The sequence below is a fragment of the Nothobranchius furzeri genome, chromosome 15 (assembly GCF_043380555.1).
Source record: "Nothobranchius furzeri strain GRZ-AD chromosome 15, NfurGRZ-RIMD1, whole genome shotgun sequence".
NCBI classification, from domain to species: domain Eukaryota; kingdom Metazoa; phylum Chordata; class Actinopteri; order Cyprinodontiformes; family Nothobranchiidae; genus Nothobranchius; species Nothobranchius furzeri.
In genome coordinates this window covers 40,553,399-40,578,160 of record NC_091755.1, presented here as the reverse complement: position 1 = coordinate 40,578,160, position 24,762 = coordinate 40,553,399, and the positions used below count along the sequence as shown (strand labels likewise).

General features: G+C 43.4%; 1 protein-coding gene across 1 annotated transcript; it reads right to left on the bottom strand.

Moving 5' to 3' along the window:
- Nucleotides 1-987: 987 nt before the first annotated feature.
- On the bottom strand, nt 988-23,794 carry kcng1 (potassium voltage-gated channel, subfamily G, member 1). The gene is made up of 3 exons (XM_015967171.3): nt 23,602-23,794; nt 9,700-10,532; nt 988-6,418 (listed from the first exon to the last, which is right to left on the bottom strand). Exons 2-3 carry the CDS (start codon nt 10,480-10,482, stop codon nt 5,639-5,641), a joined length of 1,563 nt encoding a protein of 520 aa, XP_015822657.1. The 5' UTR covers nt 10,483-10,532; nt 23,602-23,794; the 3' UTR covers nt 988-5,638.
- Between the last annotated feature and the right edge of the window lie 968 nt (nt 23,795-24,762).

The window sequence follows — 24,762 nt, the reverse complement described above, 5'->3', positions numbered from 1 at the left end:
GGTGAGGCTGGGACGGGGAATCCTCCAGAGCTCAGGGGGACAGCTTTAATCCTTCCATACCAGCAGGAGAACGCAGGCTGACATCAGCACGGAGCTCATCATAAACAGAAAACACTGGGGAAAGAGCCCCGCCCCTTTATTCACGGACTTCCACACTCTGATTGGCCAGGTGTTTTCACATCACTGGTCTCTCTGAGTCAGAGGTACCCCACTCACCTGAGGCTGTAAGTTCCAGGTGGACTTCTTCTCATTAGGATTCAGACATGAATGTAGACACAACTTAAATTCAACTTAAACCACAAAATTCCGTCATCCACTCTGCAGGCTGGTGTGTTCAGAGGTAATAGTAGTACTGTCTCTTAGTGTGTTGCTGCCACCTCGTGTTCAAGGTCAGTATTACACCAATTTAGAGCTGGTAATCAATTCTCTCAATTTGAAAAGTAACTCAGGACTTCACCCAATCAAACCGTTTTAAAAGCATCACGTCTTTCCGGATGCCTGTGAGACTCTTCAGATACATTTTACCCGTGCAGATCATCATTATGGGGGGTGCATTGGTGTGCACGAAGCAGCGAAAACGTCTATGGAGACAGGAACATCTAGTTTATTTCTGAATCTGCCTCTCGTGAAGTTTGATGTTTGCAGGTGAGAGACACAGGAGTGTGGTAACCTCGAAAAATCATCTGCAGTTTGAACGTTGGTTTTGGTTCTCTTTGCTTTTTATATGGTTCGTAATCAAAACTCAGACATCTGCCTGCTTAGGTAAAAATGTTATGGCAGTAGCTGCTTTGGCAGCCTTCCACATTTCTTTGAAAATGCATTTGTCCTGTTTTTGCTTAGACCAAACTTATCATGGACAGCAACGTGGTTTTCACAGTGTTGAGATTTAGATTCAAACTGAAGCACAACATGGATGACTTGTGCAATCAAGTGCAAAATGTTGATTTCAGGTTATAAAAAAAAGGAATAAGACAACAAGATCCAAGCTAACGAGAAGGATGATTTATAAATAGCTAATCACAAAGACAGTAACACTGTTTTAGAACAGGTGGACAGTTGCAACTGGAACATCAGTGAGAAGATGGAAAACACTGAACTTGACACAGTTCTTCTGCAGATGCTGACCCTGCCAGAGGGCAGATTACTAAGAGGTCCAATATAATTTGGAGATAAGTATGGGTTATAATCGTGGATTCTTCCTCGTAGGCTTCACCAACACAAACTGCATCTTCTATTAAATTCCTCTGACTTGTTCCGACATTAGAACAATGGCATGTCTGTTCGTCAAACAGCAACTTTGGTGATTCTGTTTTACTGGTTGTATGGCTATGGGTCAAAACTTTCATTTGATATTTTGATGATGGAGTAAAACTGTTTCAATGACAATTGATTCAAACTAGAGGGATCTGGTTGCTCTTTACTTTTAGCCACTACTTTCTCCTGCGTGTTTTTAGACAGCTTCTTCTCCAACACTATTTTGGCAATTTCAGCAAATTTAGCTTCAAAACATTCAGCTCATTCGGGACGTGTTGGCAGTGAGTTTTGGGGATTTTGGGGGGATTTAGCCTGAAGTCCTGGGAGAACTGTAGGTCATAACAAAATGAGAGTTACACTGGCCTAACCCTAACCCTAACCCCGACTCAAAGCTGACAAAAATCCCTGCATTTCGAGACATAATTCATGAATGTACTCCAAACAATGTGGCTGTAGGAATATTTTGTTTGCGTTAGTTTTCCGACTGCTTTCCACCTCTCCCCGCTAGGCCACATGACCTGCTAGGGTATGAGAAGGATGGATAAAGAGAACAGCCTCTCACTCCCACGGCTTTGGAAGCACACACATGAATTAGGTATCATCCTGACATCCTGAGTGTCCGTCTTCTGAAATCGGTGGTCCACACTTTCATCACTTCAAGGCTGGATTACTCCAACTCCTGCTTAAACGGCATCAGTAAAGCAGCTCTCTCTAGACTTCAGCTGGTCCAGAATTCAGCAGCTAGGTTGCTGACTGGAGCTGACAGAAGACAACACATTTCTCCAATTCTGAAATCTCTCCACTGGTTGCCCGTGCAGTTCAGGATAAACTTCAAAATTATGCTTCTGACTTACAAATCCTTGAACCATCAAGCTCCTCCATATCTGTGTGAACTGGTCCATTACTACAACCCGCCGCGTGCTCTCAGGTCTGAAGATAAGCTCCTCCTAGCTGTTCCCAATGCACGTTTAAAAAGCCGTGGAGAGAGGGCTTTCTCTGTCTGTGCCCCCAAGCTGTGGAACGCATTACCACTGCTAGTGAGGCTAGCACCAACAGCTAGCATGTTTAAATCACGCCTGAAAACTCACTACTTCAACCTAGCTTATACAACATAATTATGAACCTCACTTACATCTGCACTGTTTAAAAATGGACTTCACAATATCAACTTCTGTACTATTGAGGTTCTTTTTAAAATATTTTTCTAATTTTTATTCTCCCTGTGTCTTATTGATTTTTAGCTGTTAGTTTTGGGAATTTTGTTGTATTTCCTTTTTATCTTTTATCTGTGTTCGACATGTTTGTATACCGCCGGTTTAATTAACTAACATTTTTAGTGTACAGCGCCTTGTTTGGTTGTAATGCCTTGTGAATGCGCTTTATAAATAAAATTGGATTGGATTGGATTGGATTGGATCATGGGGGGTTTTGCCAGTTTTTGACTTTGGTGGGTATCAGTGTTGTGCCAGGATGAGATCGATCGTTCATGAACTTGTCCATATGTTTTGGTTTATCTAGTTTGTCTGATCCAAAGAGGTTCAAATGAAGGCAACTGGACTTCTTTGGTTTCTTGAAGATATTTTGATTCTCATCCGAGGAGCTTCGCCAATTCTGACTAGACTACAGGAAACCAGAGAAGTCCAGTTGCCTTCGTTCGAACCCCTTTGGATCACCATGCCATGGATGACTGAGAACCTTCACCAGCATAGTTTGTCATATGAATGTTAACATGATCATGCTTATTCTGGTGTTTGTGAACTATGTAGTTTAATTCTGTTCAAGAGTGCCTGATTCTCACGAAGCTAAAGCCATGGCTGAAACTGTAATCCATAGACGTTAAAGGGTAGACCCCGCATTTCCTGCTGGGGTGTAAGGAATGCAGCCGCCATAGGCAGCAGCGGTTGCTGCAGCCTCTACTCTTTATTGTCTATGCTGTAAAAAACAGGCATTTTGCTGCTTCCATTTACTTTGGAGGAATTCACAACTGCATTTATTTGCTTTAAATAAACACACTTCCACCACGGCTACCGTTGTTGCTACAAGGAGCTGCTGTGTTGTGTCAAAGTTTGATTAAAAACATTCTCTGACTTTCTGAAGCGGATATCTGACTAATCTTATTTATGTTTTGTTGTTTTTGTCTTATTTATTTGGGCTAATTGTTATACATTATGACCCAAATTCTATATCTTTTCTTCTTCTTTGGGCAAACAAGTCAGAAAATTAATTCACAAAAATTGAGAGGCACATCCTTTGTTTACTTCCTCAGCTCGGTTCCTACTTCCGATTGTGGTCTCTTCCTCAGCTCCATTCAGCTCCATGTTACTTTTGCTCAAGATTCTCGTTTCTGACAAACAGCTGTGATTTTGGGTGAAACTCAGAAAATTAGAATCTGATGAAAAAGTGCTTTTGCTTCAGTAATCCATCTTAGACTGAGATACCCTCTAAAGGCTCAGGAACCCTTTGTGGGTGTTCGTTATCTGACTGGAGCATGAAACTTTGAGTCTAGAATCTTGAACCATTTCTCAATATTCTGATTGTCTGAGATTTTAAATGTGGGGTTTCATAAGCTATAAGCTACAAGCTATAAGCTACAATCATCGGTTATAACAAATACAGGCTGAAATATCTGGTTTAGCATGGAGCTGAATAACTGAAATAAACGAACATTTGCACCGTATCCCCTTTTTACGAGTTTCACCTGTACATATCTGCAAAAGTGTTGATGTAACTGGAGTCGTGTTTCCTCTCAATTAGCTGCTCATTAAGGTCTGAAAAACACGCTTCACTGCACTAGTTAAATATCTTGTCAATGTAAGTGGCCTTTAAATCAGTGGCGGCGCTAGGGGGCGCTATAGCTACCCCTGGATTAGTCATTGCACCTCCAAGTAAATATTACTTGTTTTTTTTTTACAATTTAATTTTAATTTAACGTGTGGATGTGATAATATTTAACATACAAAACAAAAATAATCAGTAAATTATCATATAGTAGTAAAAACTTAAACCAAAACAGGAAATTGATGTTATGATTTCATGGAAAAGTCAGCGATTGTTCATGTTTATGATGTATATGAATGATTGTTTCAGGTGTTGTTGAGGTGTTGTGCATGCATGTTATCTGCTAGTGTTGAAGGTGTTTTAGAGAACAACAGGTACGCATGACCACTTCCTTCATAGCACCCTCAATAAAAAGACTAGCTCCTTCAGAGCACCTGCAGAAAAACATTTCTGGAGCCGCCACTGCTTTAAATAGCACCCAGAGTGCTTTACAACACAACAGTCATTCATCACCGCATGCACACATTCACACACACAACAGCCCTGGAGCTAACTGAAAAAGGTGGGGCAGTCACTGGGCACCGCCGGTTCCATCTCACCACCACCAGCAGACAAAGGCCTAGTCCACACGTAGCCGGTTTTTTTTTAAAAACGAACATCCGCCCCTCCAAAAACTTGCATCCACACCACCTCGTTTTAAAAAAACTGTCCCCACGTACCCGGATAAATACGTTGTTAAGGACATACCAGACCTGTAGGCGGCAGTACTTCCCCCGTTCTTAACCTCGTCCTTCGTCTGTGGTCTTCCGCAAGGAGCAGTAATCCCGCTTGCAAAAACAAACAAGCAAAAAGCGCTTGGACGATTGATAAAGCGAGCGCAGCTCTGAGGGCATCCATGCTGTCGGCTAGTGTAAACACAGGTCGCACACGTGATGTCAGCATTTTTTGTCGCGGAAAGTGACGTTGCGGACCTTAAAACTCCGGTTTTGTCCGTCCACACGCAGACACCCAAAATGGAGAAAACGCAGATCTTCACTTTGGCCGGAGTTTTTAAAAAGATCCGTTTTCGTGTGAAAAAACTCAGTTTTCGTGTGGATGACAGGCCAAAACGTAGAAAAATATCTACGTTTTGGCAGATCCCCGGCTACGTGTGGACAGGGCCTAAGTGTCTTGCCTAAGGACACAACTGCTGCTACAGACTGAGCGGGGCATGAACCTGCAACCCTCCAACTCCTCAGCCATCGTTGCCCCCTTAGTAAAAAGGTTTTTTCTAATGATTAATTTGGACAAAAGTTGCTATTTAAAATGTTTTGGATGGATCTTTCACAGTAACAGTTTGAAAACGAAGTAGTTTGGTGTCACATCTGTAATCGTTTATTAAAACAAACCATCCTCTAAGAGTGATTCTGAGGCTTTTTCCCAAAGACACGGACTGCTGCACAGCAAGTTGCTTTCTAGGAAATTCTTGCTCTTTGTTGTTTTTGCTTCATCACCGAACCCTCTGAACTTTCTGAGGCTGTCTATCGGGCCGATGTCCTTCCATTACACTTTAAAAGTCATCTGCTAAGACGGAGACGTGCATCAATTTGGGTCCCAGCCCATTGTCTCAGTCTTCCAGGTCTCTTGTGTCAGATGGCCGCATGGGGAAGAGGATGCCGCTCTCTAAGGAAAGGTTGCTTCCCAGGCCGGCCATGCGGCCACGCAGAAGAAAGTGTGTCCTCCTCTGAAGGAGCCTCTGCTGCTCCTGCTTCAGCTCCAAGTAGGACCGGGAGAAGGTGTGGAAAATGGAGGTGACAGGGAAAGCCATCAGGAGGATCCCACTCAGGATGCTGCTAAGAGCCACCACCTGACCTGGGATACTCCTGGGCACCATGTCCCCATATCCTACCGTTGTCATGGTGATGACAGCCCACCAGTAGGTTGCAGGGATGCTTGTAAATTCCTGAGTTGTGGCCATTTCATTCTCAATCAAGTACAGCAGCGGAGAATACAACGCGATGGCCACACACAGGAAAAGGAGGAGCAGTCCGAATTCCCGTGTGCAGCGGCGGGCTGTCAGTCCAAGAGTCTGCAGGCCCAGTGAGTGCCGAGCCAAACGCATCACATACAGAATGCGCAGGGCCCTGAGGACACGCAGGACCAAACCCACTTTGTCTAAGTAGCTGTTGCCAGAGCCGAGCCGCTTCTCCCCTTTGGAGGTGGCGTCCACCAGCAGTGTGATGTAGTACGGCAGGATGGCTACCACATCAATCAGGTTCAGAGGCTTTCTGAGGAACGTCAGCTTACTGCGATCCTGAATGAAGCGTAGCGAGAACTCCAGGGAGAACCAGGCAACACACACCGTCTCCACAATGAAGATGTTAGAGCACATTTTGGAACACTTGCCCTGAGAAGAATAAAAATACCACATTACTAAGGGTATCCAGGTCAGAGGCCAAAGCACAAGAAATTGCACAATGTCTCTGTTAAAACATAAAGATTTCAAATGGCCTCTACATAATTGGTGCAATGTGGCTTTTAGGGAATAAAATATTGTCTTTCAACTAGTTTTACTTTTGCTTTTGTTGCTGTGGTCAATCTAAATGTAATTTAATCAACTAGGTTGATTAGGACTAGGAACCAGCTGACGTAACTTGGTAAGTAAATTCATCAGTTCATTTCTTACAGTGCACTTTTTGAGAAAAAAAACTGTTACATTCACATTTAAAATATACTACTTTGATGCAGAAAATGAAAATAAAACATAAAATAAATCCTGGGGCTGCATTAAAGATACAAATCTCTACTTTTATTTACAACTAGAGGAATCTGATTCACCATTAAACAGGTCAGTTAGCATACATGTTGATCAAGAGCACTCAGACTGCTCTGACCATAACCTTTAAACAGGTTTACACTTTCCAGGCAGAATTATGTGTGGATCAAGCATTCTTTCAATTGTTTCTCTTATTTTGCCATAGAAGCTATTTAAAGTGGGAGTCAAGGCATGGGTGGAGACTTATTTCAACCTTCCTGTTAGAAAATTACCTGGAAAAAAGGCGTCGCTAGGAGGACTGAGAGGGTGGCACTGAGGCGATGATTGGCAGCACCCCTTCAACCCTCCAGCGTGCGCTCTGGGAGTTTCTTAAGCCGGGCGTACACTGTGCTACTTTTTCACTTTTTTGAGCCGATTTTCCAGTCGTGCGAGAATCCACAAGATCGGGGCGAGTTTTGCGCCGAGCGGTCGTGTAGTGTACAGGGGGTTACGAGAGGCGATTAAAACCACGTGACCAGCTACCGATCAGCAGTCGCGAGGTCGCACGGACTTCTGGAGTGTTTAATATTTTGCTCGTCCCTCGTGAGGGTATCGCACTGTTGAAGCGGCGCTGCGAGCAGCTGTGACCCAAAAAGTATCAGAACCGCTCACGGCGCATGCGCAATCCTGCATCAACGCCGCTCGCTCGCTATTTCCCTAATAACACACGTTGTTCGTTTTTGTTTCTACACGTTTTTTTACTCACAAAGATCGTCAAGAAAGCGTGTTTGTCGTGTTCATGACAAATTAAACTGATCACAAAACACAGATTTACTTTCTTTATTTCGTTTTCCTCATCCAACCCCCATAAATCCCTGTGTGTCCTCCTGCAGCACTCCCGAAGGACAACAGGCAAGACAAAAAAGTCTGACGTGTTGAGTAAAAACTGCTATTTTTAGTATATTTTTAGGGCCGATGTGTTGCTACCAGACGTACAGTGTGAGCAGTCAGGTCGCATCCGAGAACTGGGTCGTGCAGTGTGAGTACATGACTCGTGAGATCTGCTCTGCGAGGAAGTCGTACAGTGTGAGCTGAAGCTGAACGCTGCGAGTGAAAAAGTCGCACAGTGTACGCCCAGCTTTAGTCGGAAAACTGAGTCTTTAACAAGCACGCGTGCACATGAGCTCACGCAAGCAGCAGACTCACTGCTCAGGAGAAGAGCAGACAGAAACTGACTGCAGGAAGGATCGTTTCCTGTTCACCTCCTTTGTTAGAAAAAGGGGGAGGAGGACGTTTTTCTTAAGGAGGCGAGAGCCAGTGTGTCATATCAGCAGGCAAGTGGTTGAGTCAGATGGAGACGTGGCGACAGGCGCGTTGCAAGCTTTTCAAAGGTGTGGGGGATGTTGTCTGTGCCTAAAATAAGTTCATGTTATTCATCTTGTTAGTTTAATTTCCATAATAGCGGAGCAGGTGCGGATTTTAGACGCGTCACGCACGTCTCCGTTTAAACATGTTTAAACTGTTCAGAATACAAATCCAGGCTCTGTCTCATTAGATTGGTGTAACTAAAGTTTGTACTGAATGAAACTTTACATTAAACCATGTTGAAAAGAAAAGGATCCCATTAAATCGTTTCCCCTCATTTACAGTCAGAAGTACAGCGCAGTACGCGTGGCTCTGGGGTTAATCAAGTTTAGTTGTTTCTCTTTGCAACAATCTTCACAAGAAGGCAAAACAGTTAAATAACAGCTTACAGATATTTACATTTGACTGTTTATTTTGACGGATAAACTCAAGGATGCTGGTTGTTTTGAAAGAATTACCCCGACGCACACTGATGCGCACACAGAAGAGCTGACATTTTAATCGTTACGCACATGGCGGAGGTAACTAAATCAATCAAGAAATGATTTCCATCAGAACATCAGAGCTTTATACTGGACATTTGCTCAGCGCGGCTCGGAGCGCACACGGTGGACAGTGAGCTGAAGATCTGTAGAGGGGTTCGCAATTTCAACTGGGGGAGGAAATGGCTTCCAAATAAATAGATAATGGTAGATGTGGCCAGGTCATTGATGTGTGTCCTAAATGGCCAGAAGGTCTGTAGCTTTGTGGTCATGGCTATAGAAATGTGTGTTGGAGAAACTGGAAGGTGCTTTGGAGAAGGTCTTTTGGTTGGCCTTGAAGATTATCTACACAGTCATGGGGAAAAGGGAGCTGAGCCAAGTACATCAGATGACTGGCTCGTATATTTTACTTTACTGTATCCTCCTCAGCTTCAGTCAGGAGATTTAGATTGTGACCAGAAGATAAACATGTTAAAAACAAACAGTCAAAAGCAACTTCCTTCTGTGCTCAGCCTTAGAGATAAGGTGAGGAGCTCTGTTGTCAGGGTGGACACCAGGCAGTTTAGGGTGAGTCAGTCATCTCCTTCTAGAGGTTTCCTGGGTTCGTCCCACCCAGGCGACAGCAAGACGAGACCCAGAACTAGATAGCACGTCCTCCCTGGTCTGAAGGTAGCACGAGACCCACTGGTGTGGCTGGAGAGTGCTGGAAAAAACTAACTAAATAATCTAAAACTGTGGGAAGAACGTGGAGAAAACGACACCTTGGAATTCTTTATCATCAAAACAAAGAGTGATGAAGACAGAAAAGCAACATCAAATTATTTGGGAGGATGTTTCGTATTTAATGAACTGTGTTTGCAGCATCCACCGTTTCCAGTCACCAGTTGCTCTAACAATGGGTCATAAGATATTTCATTTTCACACTGGAAACTTTTTCTGGTCAATTTTTTTTGACAGTTTCCTGCACTTTTGAAGGTTTACATGAACTTCAAGATTTACCTTTTAGTATTCAGTTTGGTGCACAGTTAAATCTACCTCGACCTTTATTAACTTCTAGCCATTGTTTTTAGACATTTTTCAACTTACCTCCTCTTCCTCCTGCCTCATGGCTGGCATGGTGCTGATGGAGAGGTTGATGGCAGTGATGGCTACAAACAGCACTGATAAACAAGCAAAGATCTTCCCCGGCAAGCCCGACTGAGGCCTCTCCACCATGTCTCTCAGCTTGCTCATGCAGCGACCGAATCTAGACTCGGTTATTTGCTCCCTGCGCCTGTTCTCTGAATCCAACAAATCTTCCAAGAATTCCTCCTCTTCCTCCGCCCTCTCCATTGCTTCAAACTCCTCCACGCGCTGCAGGAGACGCCGGTGGCAGCACCACTCCAGTCTCTCCTCTGGGACACCCCAATAGAGCAGCTCCTCCCTGAAGGAGAGGGCGCACATCTCCCGGAGGGAGCGAAGCTTTCCTGCACGAAGGAAGGTCAGGATGTTGCGGAAGGCGCAGGGGTTGCGGTCGAAGAAGAACTCATTGTGCGCAACATCGTAGTCGTCGCAAATGTGCATGATCTCATCAAAGGTGCTGCAGAGGTGCAGCTGGCCCAGACGGGTCAGGGGGAAGTTCTCTAAGGTGGTCCAGGGCAGCTGGTAGCGCAACCCCCCAACATTGATGATGGCACTGAGCTTACAGGCGCTGGACAGGGGGGTGTTGTCAGAGATGGTGCTGATCTCAGGGGCAGGCTGGGCCCTCTTGTAAAAAGCTCCTTTACAAACCTCCTCCTCTTGCTGTGGAGGCTGGTTTAGGCTGGTGTCAGAGGCACAGCTCAGGGCGCTGTAGTCATAGTCTGAGCCATCACCCGCCAGCAACGTCATCTTTACTGATCCAGTCGCATCTCGTGCTCAACCCCTCAGCCTCGGCTCACCTATTTGAAATAAAGTGTTAGTAATTAGTCAATAAACAGAAATTGAGCAGATTCAGGATTTTATATTATTGATGGAGCAGAAATCATCCATCCATCCATCCATCCATCCATCCATCCATCCATCCATCCGTCACGTTGAGAGCAGGAGGTTTGGACCCAAAATGCAGAAAATCCAGAATATTCAGGCAGGAGCGGTTGAAAAAGTAAAATCCTTTATTTAGGAAGATAACGAAAAACTCCAAAGGGATGGAGGCCAAAACCGAACAACTAAACTAAGACAACAACCAAAAGCTCAACTACTGAGCAGAGACCTAGAAACTAGTAGGGAGGGACAAAACAACGCTGACATAAGACAATGGACCAACAACAGACAGGGTTATATACACTGGGGCATGATGGGAGGCAGATAGTTTCTCTCCCCACACACCTGCAGCCTAAGTGAAAGCAATGAACTAATCAGGGAGGAAACTAACATGACCTAAGAGTAAAACCTAAAGACAAGAGCAGCAAACATGACTAATATTCTAAGGGGAAGGAAAACTACAAACACCCGTGGGAAAACACACTAGAGAGACTAATAAAATGAAAAGCTGAACCTATAAAAACTGCGGAGGGGTGACTGGGGGAGACCGAAGGAACACAGGACCTGGGAGGGATAATCTGGAGGGCTGCAAACAGGAGACACACGAGGAACACAAAGAGACACATAAGGGGCTCCTTAGAGGGGGATGGAGCACACAAGGAGACACATGAGGGAGACGCAGACCATGACACTTTCATCTATCTATCTATCTATCTATCTATCTATCTATCTATCTATCTATCTATCTATCTATCTATCTATCTGAAGAGCATATAAAGGAGGCATCACACAACAGTGATGCAGTGGCTAGCCTCTCTAAAACAGGCTCCATCTTAGCTAATCAGAGTTAAAAAAATGCAAGTTTTTCCCGATTTTCCTTTTTTTAAATTAATTTTCTCTTTTGCTTTCCTTACCTTTTTACCGTAATCACAAATGTTTATTTTTCTAACTTTTCAAAAACTTTTTTCTTTTAAGTTTTTGTTCTTGTGAAGTGCCTCATGATTTTAATCTTGAGAGGTGCAATAGAAAAGATTATTTTATTTCTTTTTGCTTCTTGACTTTAAGACCAACTCCTGGCAGAAATCAGCCGCCCTTTTCAGATCTCCAAATCTATTCTGATTTTGCACCTCATCTCAGTTTCTGTTTCTCAGCTGGTTTCTCACTCGGTTCCTTATTTTAATTGTATTTCATCCCCGTCAGTTGTGTTTTTAATCTTTTCTTTCCTGTGACATGTATTGCTTTACAGTAATTTGGTTTTCATTAGTTTCATCTGTTTCATTACCTGCTTTTTACTGCTTGTAATGTATGTACATCACTTTTAGGAAACCTTGATTGATAGCTTGATGGTGCTTTATAAATTAATATATTACATGGAATAAAAAACAGAAATTCATACATATAATTCAGGCATAAAAAACGTAGTCCTTCAGAATCCTGCAAATACTGTATAAAGTCCACAAGACCTCTGGGTCCTCGAATGTAAAAGGTAGGGGTATGTTTGTAAATGAGAACAATAAAAAGAGTGTCTTCAGACATTTCAGAAGTTATTTTGTGATGTTAAATAGCAACATGCCTGTTATGGAGGAGGAAACTAATCATGAACATCAATGCAATAAGCTTGCTGGCCCTTAGGGGGCAGAAGTACATCTAAATAAATCCACTAACCACGGGAGCAATACTGGAACTGTAGCATTCATATTAAAACAACCGGATTGTATTTATTTACGTTTATTTAGTTGTGGTTTCTAGAACTGTTCTCTTGTGGGAATGGCCGGCAGGAACTGGGGTTGTAGAAAAAACAGCTCGACTGAGTCACAATGGTGAACTTCCCCAGGGACGCTGCGGATGACACTTTATAGATACAAAATACATGAACTGTTAGCTATTTCTATGTGCTATCAGAAAGAAGCATGACTTTGTAAATGTGGAAACCTTCGGTCATGACTAATATTTTACCTTAAACATGCAGAAAATTCATACTGGGTGTTGAAAAGTAGTGGTACCTAAACATGATTCGTTTGAAGTCACATTTTAATTTTTGCCAAGATGACCTGTGATGGAAACCTGAATCAGGTTGGCTTCCTTAATCGTCCTGTAAGGACTTTAGTTTCCAACTAGACTAAACATGCTACATAGATCTGGACACAGCAGGCACCAGGGGATCAGAGCCCCATCTATCTAGTGCATGTTTACATCTCATTCCAGATTCTGAGGAGTTTCAAATACGCTTGTGCATGCTACGACTTTAAAAGTGAGGTTTAAAGGTGAGCTTTTTGAAATATGATTGGTCACTCTGAGTCTCACATGCATTTAGAACATGAAAATAGAAGCGGGAAACACTCGGGTCAGAAAAAGCCAGACAGCTACGTATCTGCACTGTCCTGTTGTTTTCCACCCCCAACTTCTCCAACAAAGGAGCGCGAGAGCTTTTGCCTCCTCTGAAAACAACTTGCAAATCTATTGAAATAACAAGTTTGACTGCTTTAAAAGCCTAATTTCTGCATGTTACACACTGCTCCTGGCTAATTTTCCATGGCATTGGTGTTATTTATTTATTTATTATTATTATTTAAACCTGAACCCTTAACAAAGCTCAACAAATGAGGAAGAAATCAAACATTTGGAGTGAGGGACGTGTGGCCTGTGTCCAAACTAATTGAATAAATTACAGTAATTCGTTGGTAAGGAGATTATTTTGCCACAGATTAAACTGTCAGCATTACTATGGTAATGTGTGTTTAGAAAAGAGGCCCTGGCTTCTAAATCGGGCATGTGGATGTGTCAGCTGTTATTAGACACCTGCGCTGGCAGCTTCTGTTTATCACTGATTACATCTTTCTCTGACTCTCATTACTATTCTGTTGTCAGTGATGCCTCCACAAGTGGTATTCACATAAATTCAAGGTTTTTTTTAGGTGAATTTTGCTTTATTATCTTCTATTACAGGGATGTCAAACTCATTTTAGCTCAGGGGCCACATTGAGGCAAATCTAGTCCCAAGTGGGCCAGACCGGTAAATTAAAAACAACTTCAGATTGTTTCCTTTGTATTAATACAATCAATATAAAACAAAGCTGGAGCCTGAGGACAGTGTATCCAAAATAGTACAAGTACAACACCTGAAGTGTACTTGAAAATTTGGAAAAAATAACAAAAAATCAATAAATTAAAAAAACATTCCTTAGTGATTCAAAGAGCTTACAGATAACATGGCTAGATCAGTTTCATGCAGCACTTAAAGTATATTTGACTCATTTTACTTTACATCTTTTAGCTTTCACCAGAACATCAACATCAGAAGTCACATCCTGAGTGGCGGCCAACTTCAGGATGTGATTCAAGTTCTTGTGTGAGCCTTGAGCGCAGCTTTGTTTTATTTATACTCATTACAGAGGAAACTTGCTCACAATGATACGTTTATTTTCACTCTACATTGTAAAATATGAAAATAAAGTTTACACAACCATCTCGCGGGCCGGATTTAACCTGCTTGCGGGCCGGATCCGGCCCGCGGGCCGCATCTTTGACACCCCTGTTCTATTACATTCTGTTAGTGCTCTTACAGCTGACTCCAGCAAAGCCTTCTCTGTTGGCCTTAAACATGACCAGAATCCATCCATCCATCCTCTTCTGCTAATCCAGAATCGGGTCACAGGGCCAGCAGTCTAAGCAGAGAGGCCCAGACTTTCCTCTGCCCAACCACTTGGGTCAGTTCCTCCGGGGCAATCCTAAGGCGTTCCCAGGCCAGACGAGAAACGTTGTCCCACCAGCGTGTCCTGGGTCTTCCTTTGAGTCTCCTTCTGGTTGGACATGCCCAGAAAACCTCACCAGGGAGGCGTCCAGAAGGCAGCCTGACCAGATGCCAGAGCCACCCCAAGTGGCGAGGAGCAGCATATCTACTCCGAGTTCCTCCTGGATGACCGATTTTCTCACCCAATCTCTAAGGGAGAGCCCAGAAACCCTACAGAGAAAACTCATTTTGGCTGCTTGAATCAAAGATCTTATTGTTGTGGTTACTACCCGTAGCTCGTCACCATAGGAGAGGGATAGAACATAGATCTGGCTCAGCTCTCTCTTCACCACGACAGATTGGTACAACGACCACACCGCTGCAGACTCAGCACCAGTCCGCCTATCGATCTCACGCTCCATCTTTCCCTCACTCGTGAACAAGACCCCGAGATACTTAAACTCCACTTGAGGCAGGACCCCATCCTTGACCTGGAGAAGTCATTCTATCGTTTCCCAAATCAAGACCATGGTCTCAGATTTAGAGATGCGGATTCTCATCCCAGCTGCTTCACACTCAACGGTGAACAGCTCCAGTGAAATCTGGAGATCACGTTCTGATGAAGCCAACAGGACCACATCATCTGCAAAAACAGAGGCCTGATCCTCAGGCAACCAAAATGAATCCCCTCAACACCTTGGCTGCGCCTAGAAATCCTGCCCATAAAGGTTATGAACAGAATCGGTGAGAAAGGGCAGCCTTGGCGGAGTCCAACTCTCACTGGGAACGAGTCCGACTTAAGCCTAACTTATGCTTCTGCATCAGCTCCACAAGAGAGAGACACACATGCAGTGACCGACGTTTTGCTCCCTGACTTTTCCGTCTTCTGGGGTGTTGCAAAGCAATTCTCCACCGGATAATGGCGTTGTGTGTCTCCGTACCGATGCAAATGCAAAAGCATAAACTAGGCTTTACAGCCGGAAATGTGGACCAAGCTCTGACACCGGGCATACATGGACCTAACAGCCCACAGAACCCTCCGAGTAACATGGGCGAACGCTTTCTCCAAATCCACAAAACACGTGTAGATTGATGTGGCGAACTCCCATGCACCCTCCTGAATCCCTCCAAGGGTGTAGAGCTGGTCCAGTGTTCCACGGCAAGGATGGAAACCACATCGTTCCTCCTGAATCTGAGGTCCAACTATAGGGCGAACCCTCTACTCCAGAAACCTGAATCTTACCAGGGAGGCTCAGCAGTGTGACCCCACTGTTGTTGGAACACGCCTTTTTAAATAGGGGGACCACCACCCCCAGTCTGCCAATCCAGTGGAACTGCCCCTGATGTCCACGCGATATTGCAGAGCCTTTAACCAACAACCTCACAACCTTCAAAGCCTTAAGGAGCTCTGGACAGATCTCATCCACCCCCAGGGCCTTGCCGCCAAGGAGCTTTTTGACCACCTCAATGACCTTCGCACCAGAGATTGGAGAGCCCGACCCAAAGTCCCCGGCCTCCACATCCTTACTGGAAGACGACGATCTACTATGTTCAAAGTTGAGGTCAGCAGCACACCACTGTGTACTTTGTGTTTGGCCCCAAAATGCCTTGAAACGGACGCGGGTGTGTGACTGAGTTTTGAAGGCGATTTGAATTGTATCAGATATGACCTGTGATCTGGTGACTAACAGTGCTTCTGCTTCCTGACTGCACTGTACGTGCATTTCCCACATTTACATCTACAACTGCATCTAAAGAGCTTCGAAACCATACTGCCTGGGAATATTTGCATGAACTCAATCATGTAATATCACACGCTTTTAAAAAATGACTTTACGCTGATAAAAGGGTGCAGTTGGATAAATCTACCCACCTTCTACCTAATCTACCTCCTTTTCGAGCACTTTGGTTTGTTTTCTTGTTTTTACTTGACCATTTCCCTGTCCTCCCTGTCTCTTTATCTTCCTGCATCTCCTCTCAGTCCTCTGCTCTGAAGAATGAAAATCCTTTGTGGAAACTGTAAAATCCTCCCCTTTAAATCCTCACATTCATCCTTCATGCAGCATAACTCACAGATACACCTACAACTCATCACCGGTGTGGACATGCTTGAGTATCGGCCTTCCTCCAACTAGATTAGATCACACGTAACCCCTAGAGACTGTGTGATTTCTCTCTTTGCTGTTGAACCCATGTGCTTTTGGCTCTCCGTAGACATCGAAGCGATCTCTAAACTCCTGTTTTCTTTCTTCATTGCTCTTTTGTGCTTCATATGCATCCTCAACAGAGAAGGAAGGAGTCTATCTGGGAAGGGGAGATGAAATGCTGCAGATATTGCGAAGGTTGTTCTCCCCACCAGATTGGCTTAGGTCTGGCCTCTTTCTATGCCAGCGCTATCACAGCTAAGCTACAGGGCATGTTCTCCAGATTGCCTGGTGACTCACAGAGCTTCTGCTTCCTGACTGCACTGTACGGGCATTTACCACATCTACATCCATGACTGCATCTAAAGCGCTTCAAAACCACTGGTGCTGCCTGGGAATATTTGCATGAACTCAATCATGTAATATTAAATTAAAATTAAGATTTTTGATGTTCACAAATCATTGTGATTGTTATTTGAGATGTGTGTGTACAGGCTCTGATTGAACGTTGAACATGTGACAACGTGTAGTTTATCGAGCTGTGGTTTACTTCTGCATGTATTACTGGTGAAAGTGTTACGAAAGGCAGATTTTAAAATTCTGCCTGAATCAATCCAATCCAATTTTATTTATAAAGCGCATTCACAAGGCATTACAACCAAACAAGGCGCTGTGCACTAAAAATGTTGGTTAATTAAACAGGCGTTATATAAACATGTCGAACACAGATAAAAGATAAAAAGGAAATACAAGAAAATTCCCAAACTAACAGCTAAAAATCATTAAGACACAGGGTGAAGTAAAAATAGAAAAAAAAAAAAATTTACAAAGACCCTCAATAATACGGAAGTCGATAATTGTGGAGTCAGTTTTTAAACAGTGCAGATGAAAGTGAGGTTCATAATTATGTTGTATAAGCTAGGTTGAAGTAGTGAGTTTTCAGGCGTGATTTAAACATGCTAGCTGTTGGTGCTAGCCTCACTAGCAGTGGTAATGCGTTCCACAGCTTGGGTGCACAGACAGAGAAAGCCCTCTCTCCACGGCTTTTTAAACGTGCATTGGGAACAGCTAGGAGGAGCTTATCTTCAGACCTGAGAGCACGCGGCGGGTTGTAGTAATGGACAAGTTCACACAGATTTGGAGGAGCTTGATGGTTCAAGGATTTGTAAGTCAGAAGCATAATTTTGAAGTTTATCCTGAACTGCACGGGCAACCAGTGGAGAGATTTCAGAATTGGAGAAATGTGTTGTCTTCTGTCAGCTCCAGTCAGCAACCTAGCTGCTGAATTCTGGACCAGCTGAAGTCTAGAGAGAGCTGCTTTACTGATGCCGTATAAGCAGGAGTTGGAGTAATCCAGCCTTGAAGTGATGAAAGTGTGGACCACCGATTTCAGAAGACGTACACTCAGGATGTGCTTTAGTTTTGAGATGCGTCTTAGTTGGTAAAAACATGATTCAACTGTGTTATTGACCTGGGCATCCATCTTCAGAGCCTGGTCCATTTTTACTCCAAGGTTGGAGATTACAGAGGATACATTAGGTGAGAGATAGTTGAGGTCAGGTTGTTGAGTTGCCGTGATAATCAGCTCGACTCCTTCTGTTAAACAGATTTATGGTGGGATCGTGAGCAACACGTCGTCCACATCTAAGCTCGGTTCTGTTTCCCGTGACAGCTGCTTAAAGTCAAAAGGCCTTACATGTATACCGTTTGGATCACAAGATGCCCCTCGCTTTGTTTTTTCAACAACTGTTTTCTGGCCATTCCCTCAACAGCTCTCCGTTCCCTAATGGACGTTAAGAGCACCGTCTCTGCAGAAATGGACCACAAGACGCAGCTGTCTCCATCTGTCTTCGCTTCTCTGGGGAATCTGGTTAAAGACTGAAACAATCAGAAATGCCCGAGGCAGTTCTGACCCTAAAGATCTTTTCCTGCAACAAATCCAACGGGAAAAGTTGTAAACATGCTTTTTTTGTAGGAGGTGGGCATTACTAATGCATATAGAAAACCCTGGCAGGGGCAGTAGCTACAGGACTTCTGAAACTGGTGAGTTGCTGCCTGCTTCTGAGGTGCAGGGAAATCCATCGGGGAGATTAAAAAGACTCCAGGAACAAGACGAGCCGTGATGCTGTAGCACAAATGGCTGTTTGTGTTCATTCAGCCTGCAGTTTTATGTCAGCTCCACATATTGTCTTTAAAACGTTTTGTTGAGCCTTTTAAAATGTTTTGTTCACCTCCCTTTTTGTTTTGGGTGCCAAACACAGAGTACTAAATCCAAAAATGGCACCTATGTTTCGCCCCTCAGCTTCAACTAAAACTGTTCTACAAAGATATTCAAACTACGTCAAGTGGCATCCAACTATTGATATGTAACTTGTATGCATACTGGTTCCTACCTAAAGCACGTAAGCTCAGACTGAAAGTACAGAACCAGCAGGATGAAGAGATCCCTTTTCTACCGTCTCAGAGTCCGTTTTGTACGATTTCACGAGTCCTTTCAGTCACGGACAGTTCATCGATGTCTCATACGTTAACTAATTAAGACAACAAGTTATAAATGAGCTGCGATTTACCAAATTCACACATCACAGGAGATGTCTTCGCCCGTAGGCTGAATGCATGTTTATGTGATTTAAGGCATGACTTTTATTTTGGGATTTTAAAACTTAAATGTTAAAATGTTGTTTGCTTATGACTCTAAATGTTTTCGATTTACTTGATGCATTTAGAGTTGATCCTAAATGTAACTTTATACTTTTACATTTTATTCTAAATCCTTTTTTGCATTTGTTATTTCTCCTGAATAAACGTGATAATTAGACTTAACTTTGTACGTTTGCATTTGATTCCAAACGTTTATTATTTATTTGTTGATTTTAATGTTTAGAATTTACATCGGTACTTCCTAAATGTGGTGAACACTTTCAGTACTCGTACTTCAGAGTGAGCGGCTAAAAATGATTATATGTAGCTGTTACTTCTATGAAGCACCGTCGAGCACCCTGTATTCGGGGATTCAGATAGAGCTACAGAGAACTTCTGTTGTTAGTTCATGCGATGGCCTCTCCCTCACTGTTAAATTGCTCCATCCCAGGGACGGGGTCAGAGTCAGTCCAACAAATCCCCACATTTCTGCATCAGCGCTCCATATCATGCCTCAGCTCTCCTCACCCACCCATCTCCAAGTGTGACACAAAATGTGTAGTCTGTCCAGAAAACGACATCCATCACTCACGCTCCGAGTTTAACTGCATTATCGTGTTCCATTTCAGCTTTTTGTCTTTGCTGAGTGGATGATTGTGCACTCTCGCTGTTTGTGAGTGCTCGTCTAACTTCATTATATAAAGATTGCATAACATTAAGTCCTCTGCATCACTTTTTATCTTTTGGTGCCCTTTCACGCTGGAGAAGCAGACACTCGACCACATTCAGGGCCATAAATGAGCAGCGGGTGAATGTGTCTCAGAAGCCAGGTGCTTCCAGTCTTTCACTGTGGAGTCTCACAGGACCTTTGTCCAGCGGTGGTCCCTGCAGACCAAGGTAACCCATCATTCAGGAAATTATCTGCATGAAAAAAAGACTCCTACTTTTAACACCGATTTACAGAATCAAAATACTTTCACTAATTGAAAAACTGAAAAACAGCCTCTGAGGTTTTATTTTTATGGAGGAAATCGAGAAAAGTCATCCTTTGATTGTCTATAAAGAACTTGTTCATCTAAAACTTTTAAAATGGGTCTCTATGGAAAGATTATTAAATTCAATCCAGTTTATAGCGACTAATCATAAGAGTCGTCTCAAGGCACTTTACAAACATTCAAACTGAATCTACACAATGCATTGAGTTCAATTCACTGTGTTAATTAATTAAAGGTTTCCTTTGTAAGAAACCCCTGCAGGTTGCATCAAGTCACTGACTTCTTGTGTCAGGGACTTCCGTCTTCACAGCAATCCCTCAAAACGACTTGTTCAACATGGCGCTCTGAATGGTTTCAGTTAAGAGAAACAGGGAGGTTGAAAAGCCAGCCATGTTCAGCGCCTTGGGCTTCCCGACAGGAAGGCGCTTTATAAATAAAGCTTTGATTGATTGATTGATTGATTGATTGATTGATTGATTGATTGAAAAGAAACTAACAACAATTTAACCATTTCATTTTTTGATGATTATTATTTCCATCCTGCTTGGAACTGAATAAATCCTTGGCATCATTTGAGCCCTGACGAAGGCCCTGAGGGCTGAAACGCGTTGGCATTGATGTTTTTAACAATTTAAGCCATGTACTAATAAAGGTTGTTTATTTTTGTATCTCCTGAGTGCCTCAGATCTCCTTTTGCCAACATAAATAAATGTATTATTTAGTCTGGCCACGCTCCATTGACGGCTCTCGGTTGTGGGGCGGGTTCTACCGTTGTCTTTCAAATGATCTCCACATTCCACTGGACAATGAGTGTGACATACTCTTGTTTCACTCTGTTGCATCATCCCACCCACCAGGCATATAGAGTGCCCTGATTGGCCCACAAAGCAGATAAAGCTCTGTGATTTGTTCACTAAGCAGATAGAGCACTATGATTGGCCCACCATTATGGACCAATCACAGCTCTTTATGTGTTTGAAACCCCTCTAGAGAGCTGTGATTGGCTAGCCAGAGTCCTGGAAGGAGCTGCTGAGGTTCCAGTGGAGCGTGCCTAGACCATTCTTTGCAAAGCAAGAATTTGGTCTAGTTCACTAGGCTATGGCTTCATTGCAGTGGTGTGTAGCAAAGTTGGTGCAGCCTTCTAAGACATGTTCATTTGAATTGGATACTCTACAGAAATGGCTTGTGCTGTGGTTGTGCAGAGCAGTGCTGTGGCCCCCAGACTCTTAACTCTCTCCCCCTGAGCCTGAGATCAGTGGACTCAGTGGTCTCCTTTAAAAGCAGCTGAAAACTCACCTTGTTCAGGCTTTGGTGGGATCTTCATCACCACCCTCTCTGTACTCTACCTTTCCCGGGATCCACCGATTTCCCTCTTTCCTCTTCATTTTTCTTTCCTTACATTTTTTTTCATCACATATTTTTTTCTGATTTTAAACATGTTTTTAATCATTAACAATATTTTTTTATTATTTAAAATCTTTTGTTTTTGTGAAGCACCTCGTGATTTTTATCTTGAGGTGCTTAATGAGAGATCCTTTCCTTTTCAAACCCTTTTTGTAAAGCTCAGTATGACAAATCTTCGCAGTTCAGTTGAACTTTGACCCCGGTGACATCAAACTGCTCTCCACCAACCTGAATGCAACTGATCAATTTTGTAACGGATCCCCTTCATAGGCCTGGCTTCTATGCACTTTGATTTCTTTGCTCTCGTCTTCACACTCGCTCTCTTTGCTGTTTTTCGTTTCTCTACAAGTGTTTTCATTTTTAAACTGTCGTTTGCTCAGTGAAACCTCCAAACCTGGAGTTATCTCACTCCCAAACACGATCATCCACTTGTATTTCCAACAAACTCTCTGGCAATCACTAGATAGAATAGAGGACGTCCCACAGGGTTCAGTGGTGCTTTACAGAAAGTCCCATCTGAAGAATAAAAGCCGCCAGAACTAATGTCAGATTTTTTTTACACAAAGATCTTTTTAGACGAAGTACAGAAAACATGTGTAATGTCCTGTTGAACATGTTACAAATGGGCCATTCCCAACTGTACCGGGTCGGCCCGGGCCGGGTAGCGTAGGTTGTTTACATATCTGGGTGGCCTGGTATTTTTCCGGGCCAACCAAGGCTCATTCTCAGCCCTCTTCTCGAGGGGGTCTGCTTCAGGCCGACCAGGGCCAACACACCCACTGCTGACAGCAAATTCACACCTTCCATTAGAGCAAGCCTCTGATTGGTGGGTAGAATCAGCCCACATGGGCTTAAGGCAAGGATGTGTGGAATCAACCGGGCCAGGCTGGGGCCGACTGGGGCTACCCGGCCCGGGTCGACCCGGTACAGATGGGAATGGCCCAAAAGTGATTTGCTCCAATCCCACCCAAGGAAAGCTACCTTAGACACTTTCCACATAAAGACACATGAGGACAGCAGGTTAGAATTGCTGTGTGGGCTCCTTTTTGTGGAAGGGAATCAGACTGAGACCATTAGAGCAGGAAAGGAGTCATTAGATCATCTCATTATGGTCACAATTACCTGGAGGAGGGAGAGCTGGTGATGTATTACATATCATATGTCACTGACCCAAAGACGCAGACAGACGTGGCCATCGTGGACTCCCAATCACATTAGGGCTCAGCATCATTTTAAAAGTGAAAGCATGTCTAAACGATGTCCTGGATGGTGCTTCCAGCAGCAGCAGTGATTTGTTATTTTGAGGACTTGAAGTGCCTCTTGGATTTAAAAGTTATAATGCACTGATGTTCATTTTGAAATGGGAGGTGGTTGTAGTAGTTAACAACTTTACAGACGGGATGCGACATACTGTGCATGTGTTTTCCTTGCACGTCTCTCCACGCCGTCGCTGCGATATCAGGCAAATGTTTACAGATCCTAACGCTCTGCAGCACTGCTGCAGCCCTGTTACCATGGCGTACATGCAGACTATCTAGTATGCGATCACTGTCGTCTGAGATGGACAAATACTATCCATCCGAATCAAGGGCAGACTTGACGGGAAAGATTTTAGCAGCTAGTTTCTACATAAAACACAGACTGCACCTTTAAGAGCTGAGCTGAGCTCCTAAAAACATCCACAGGTGAAAATAATAAACATTTACACCATGAAACTTGAGTTTAACCTCCTGAGACTCAATATTTTGTTGTAGATTGTTCTGTTGCATGTTTAATTTCACCTTCTTATGCGGGATCGGTAGGACCTCCTGAATATAGCACATATTTTAATGTTCTGTTTGGTGATCAAAATTTAAATGAGATGAATGTAATTTTCTTCTTACATTAGTTTTGTTAAAAATAAGGATTTTACCAGACTAAAATAAAGCCAAAAACAAGTCAAATTAAATAAAAATTTCAACAGTTAAATGTCCTGAAATGGTTGATCTCAGGAGGTTGAGAAGACAAATGCTGCTTATTTAAACTCAAGTTTTAAACGTAATTATTTTCCTTTTTGAATAAAAAAGATACTTGCCATGCTCTTGAATCCTCAGCAGTTTACTCACGGAGGCTGAAGGCGGTAGATGGAAAACACATGAATGTGAAATGTGTTTTCCGCTTTCTGCTCCATCCACTCACAGACGAAAGGCTTGTGGAGGCTATTTGATGATCATGAGCAACAGGCTGCCCCCCTTGTTTTCTCCTCCCCCTCTTCCCCTTCTCCCTCATCCCTCGCTCTCGCTCCGTTTCTCTGAACTCCTTCCTCCTCTCCCCTCCATCCTTCCCCTAGCGCTGACATCAGACGTGGGATGTGCCGCTGGCCAAAAGCTTTTGAGAGAAATCCATGGCAACCCCTCATCCAGGGAGCGGCACTTCCTGTTTACCTTTAAAACAATCAAGTTGCTTCATTTGTAGAAGAAGTCTTGCATTTGTGGAGTGGGTTACTTGGCTGAAGGTGAGGGCGGTAGAGGGGGGTGGCAGGGCTACTGTGGGCTGCCTGAGACTCAGCGGGGTGTTCAGATTTAGAAAAGTGGTGAGAAATGATAACGAGAGGGTCATGGCTCATGAAGAGAATGAAAGCAACAAATCCAGATTTTACTGGTACAGAAGAAAGCAGCTTCCTGCTGTGCTTGATTTACATTTGAATACACAGTCAGAAAAAGGGCGCACAAGAATGTGGAACAAATTGAGTCTAAATGGCCTGCGTGTGGTGTTTGCTGAGCTTTTTGTCAGCACTGTGCACTCTGTTACCTCTGTCTGAATGGAAACAGCAACAGTAAACACACGTAAAGATGACAGGTCAATCTCGGCATATTGTTTTCACTACTGCATCAATAATCTATAACGGTGAAATGCAAAAGCCTAAATGTACAATTTTTACTTTTTTTTTTTTTTTTTTACTTTGGGCCCAATGCTCCTGCCATCAGTGGCACTCATTTGCAGACTGTTTGCCAAAAGCGGAGTTGGTGAAGTACTGCGTTGTATGCCGGAAGTATGTGACGACAAAATCGAGTTTTGTTGAGGGAACAAACAAATTCAAACTTGAATACGTTATTATGTTTGTGAATGTGTACAAAATAAAGGTTTATTACATTTAAAACCGTTCAGTTGTTATTTTGACTCGTTTTGGCAGATCACCAGCGGGGCCGGTAGATTCTTGGCGGGGCCGGTAAATATTCAGAGTTACCGGCCCCGC

Bases quoted from the DNA above. Each gene is read 5' to 3' on its own strand.
- kcng1 (XM_015967171.3), bottom strand. From the start codon at position 10,482: ATGACGTTGCTGGCGGGTGATGGCTCAGACTATGACTACAGCGCCCTG. The intron at 6,419-9,699 runs GTAAGTTGAAAA...TATTCTTCTCAG, and splicing joins TGAGGCAGGAGGAAGAGGAG to GGCAAGTGTTCCAAAATGTG.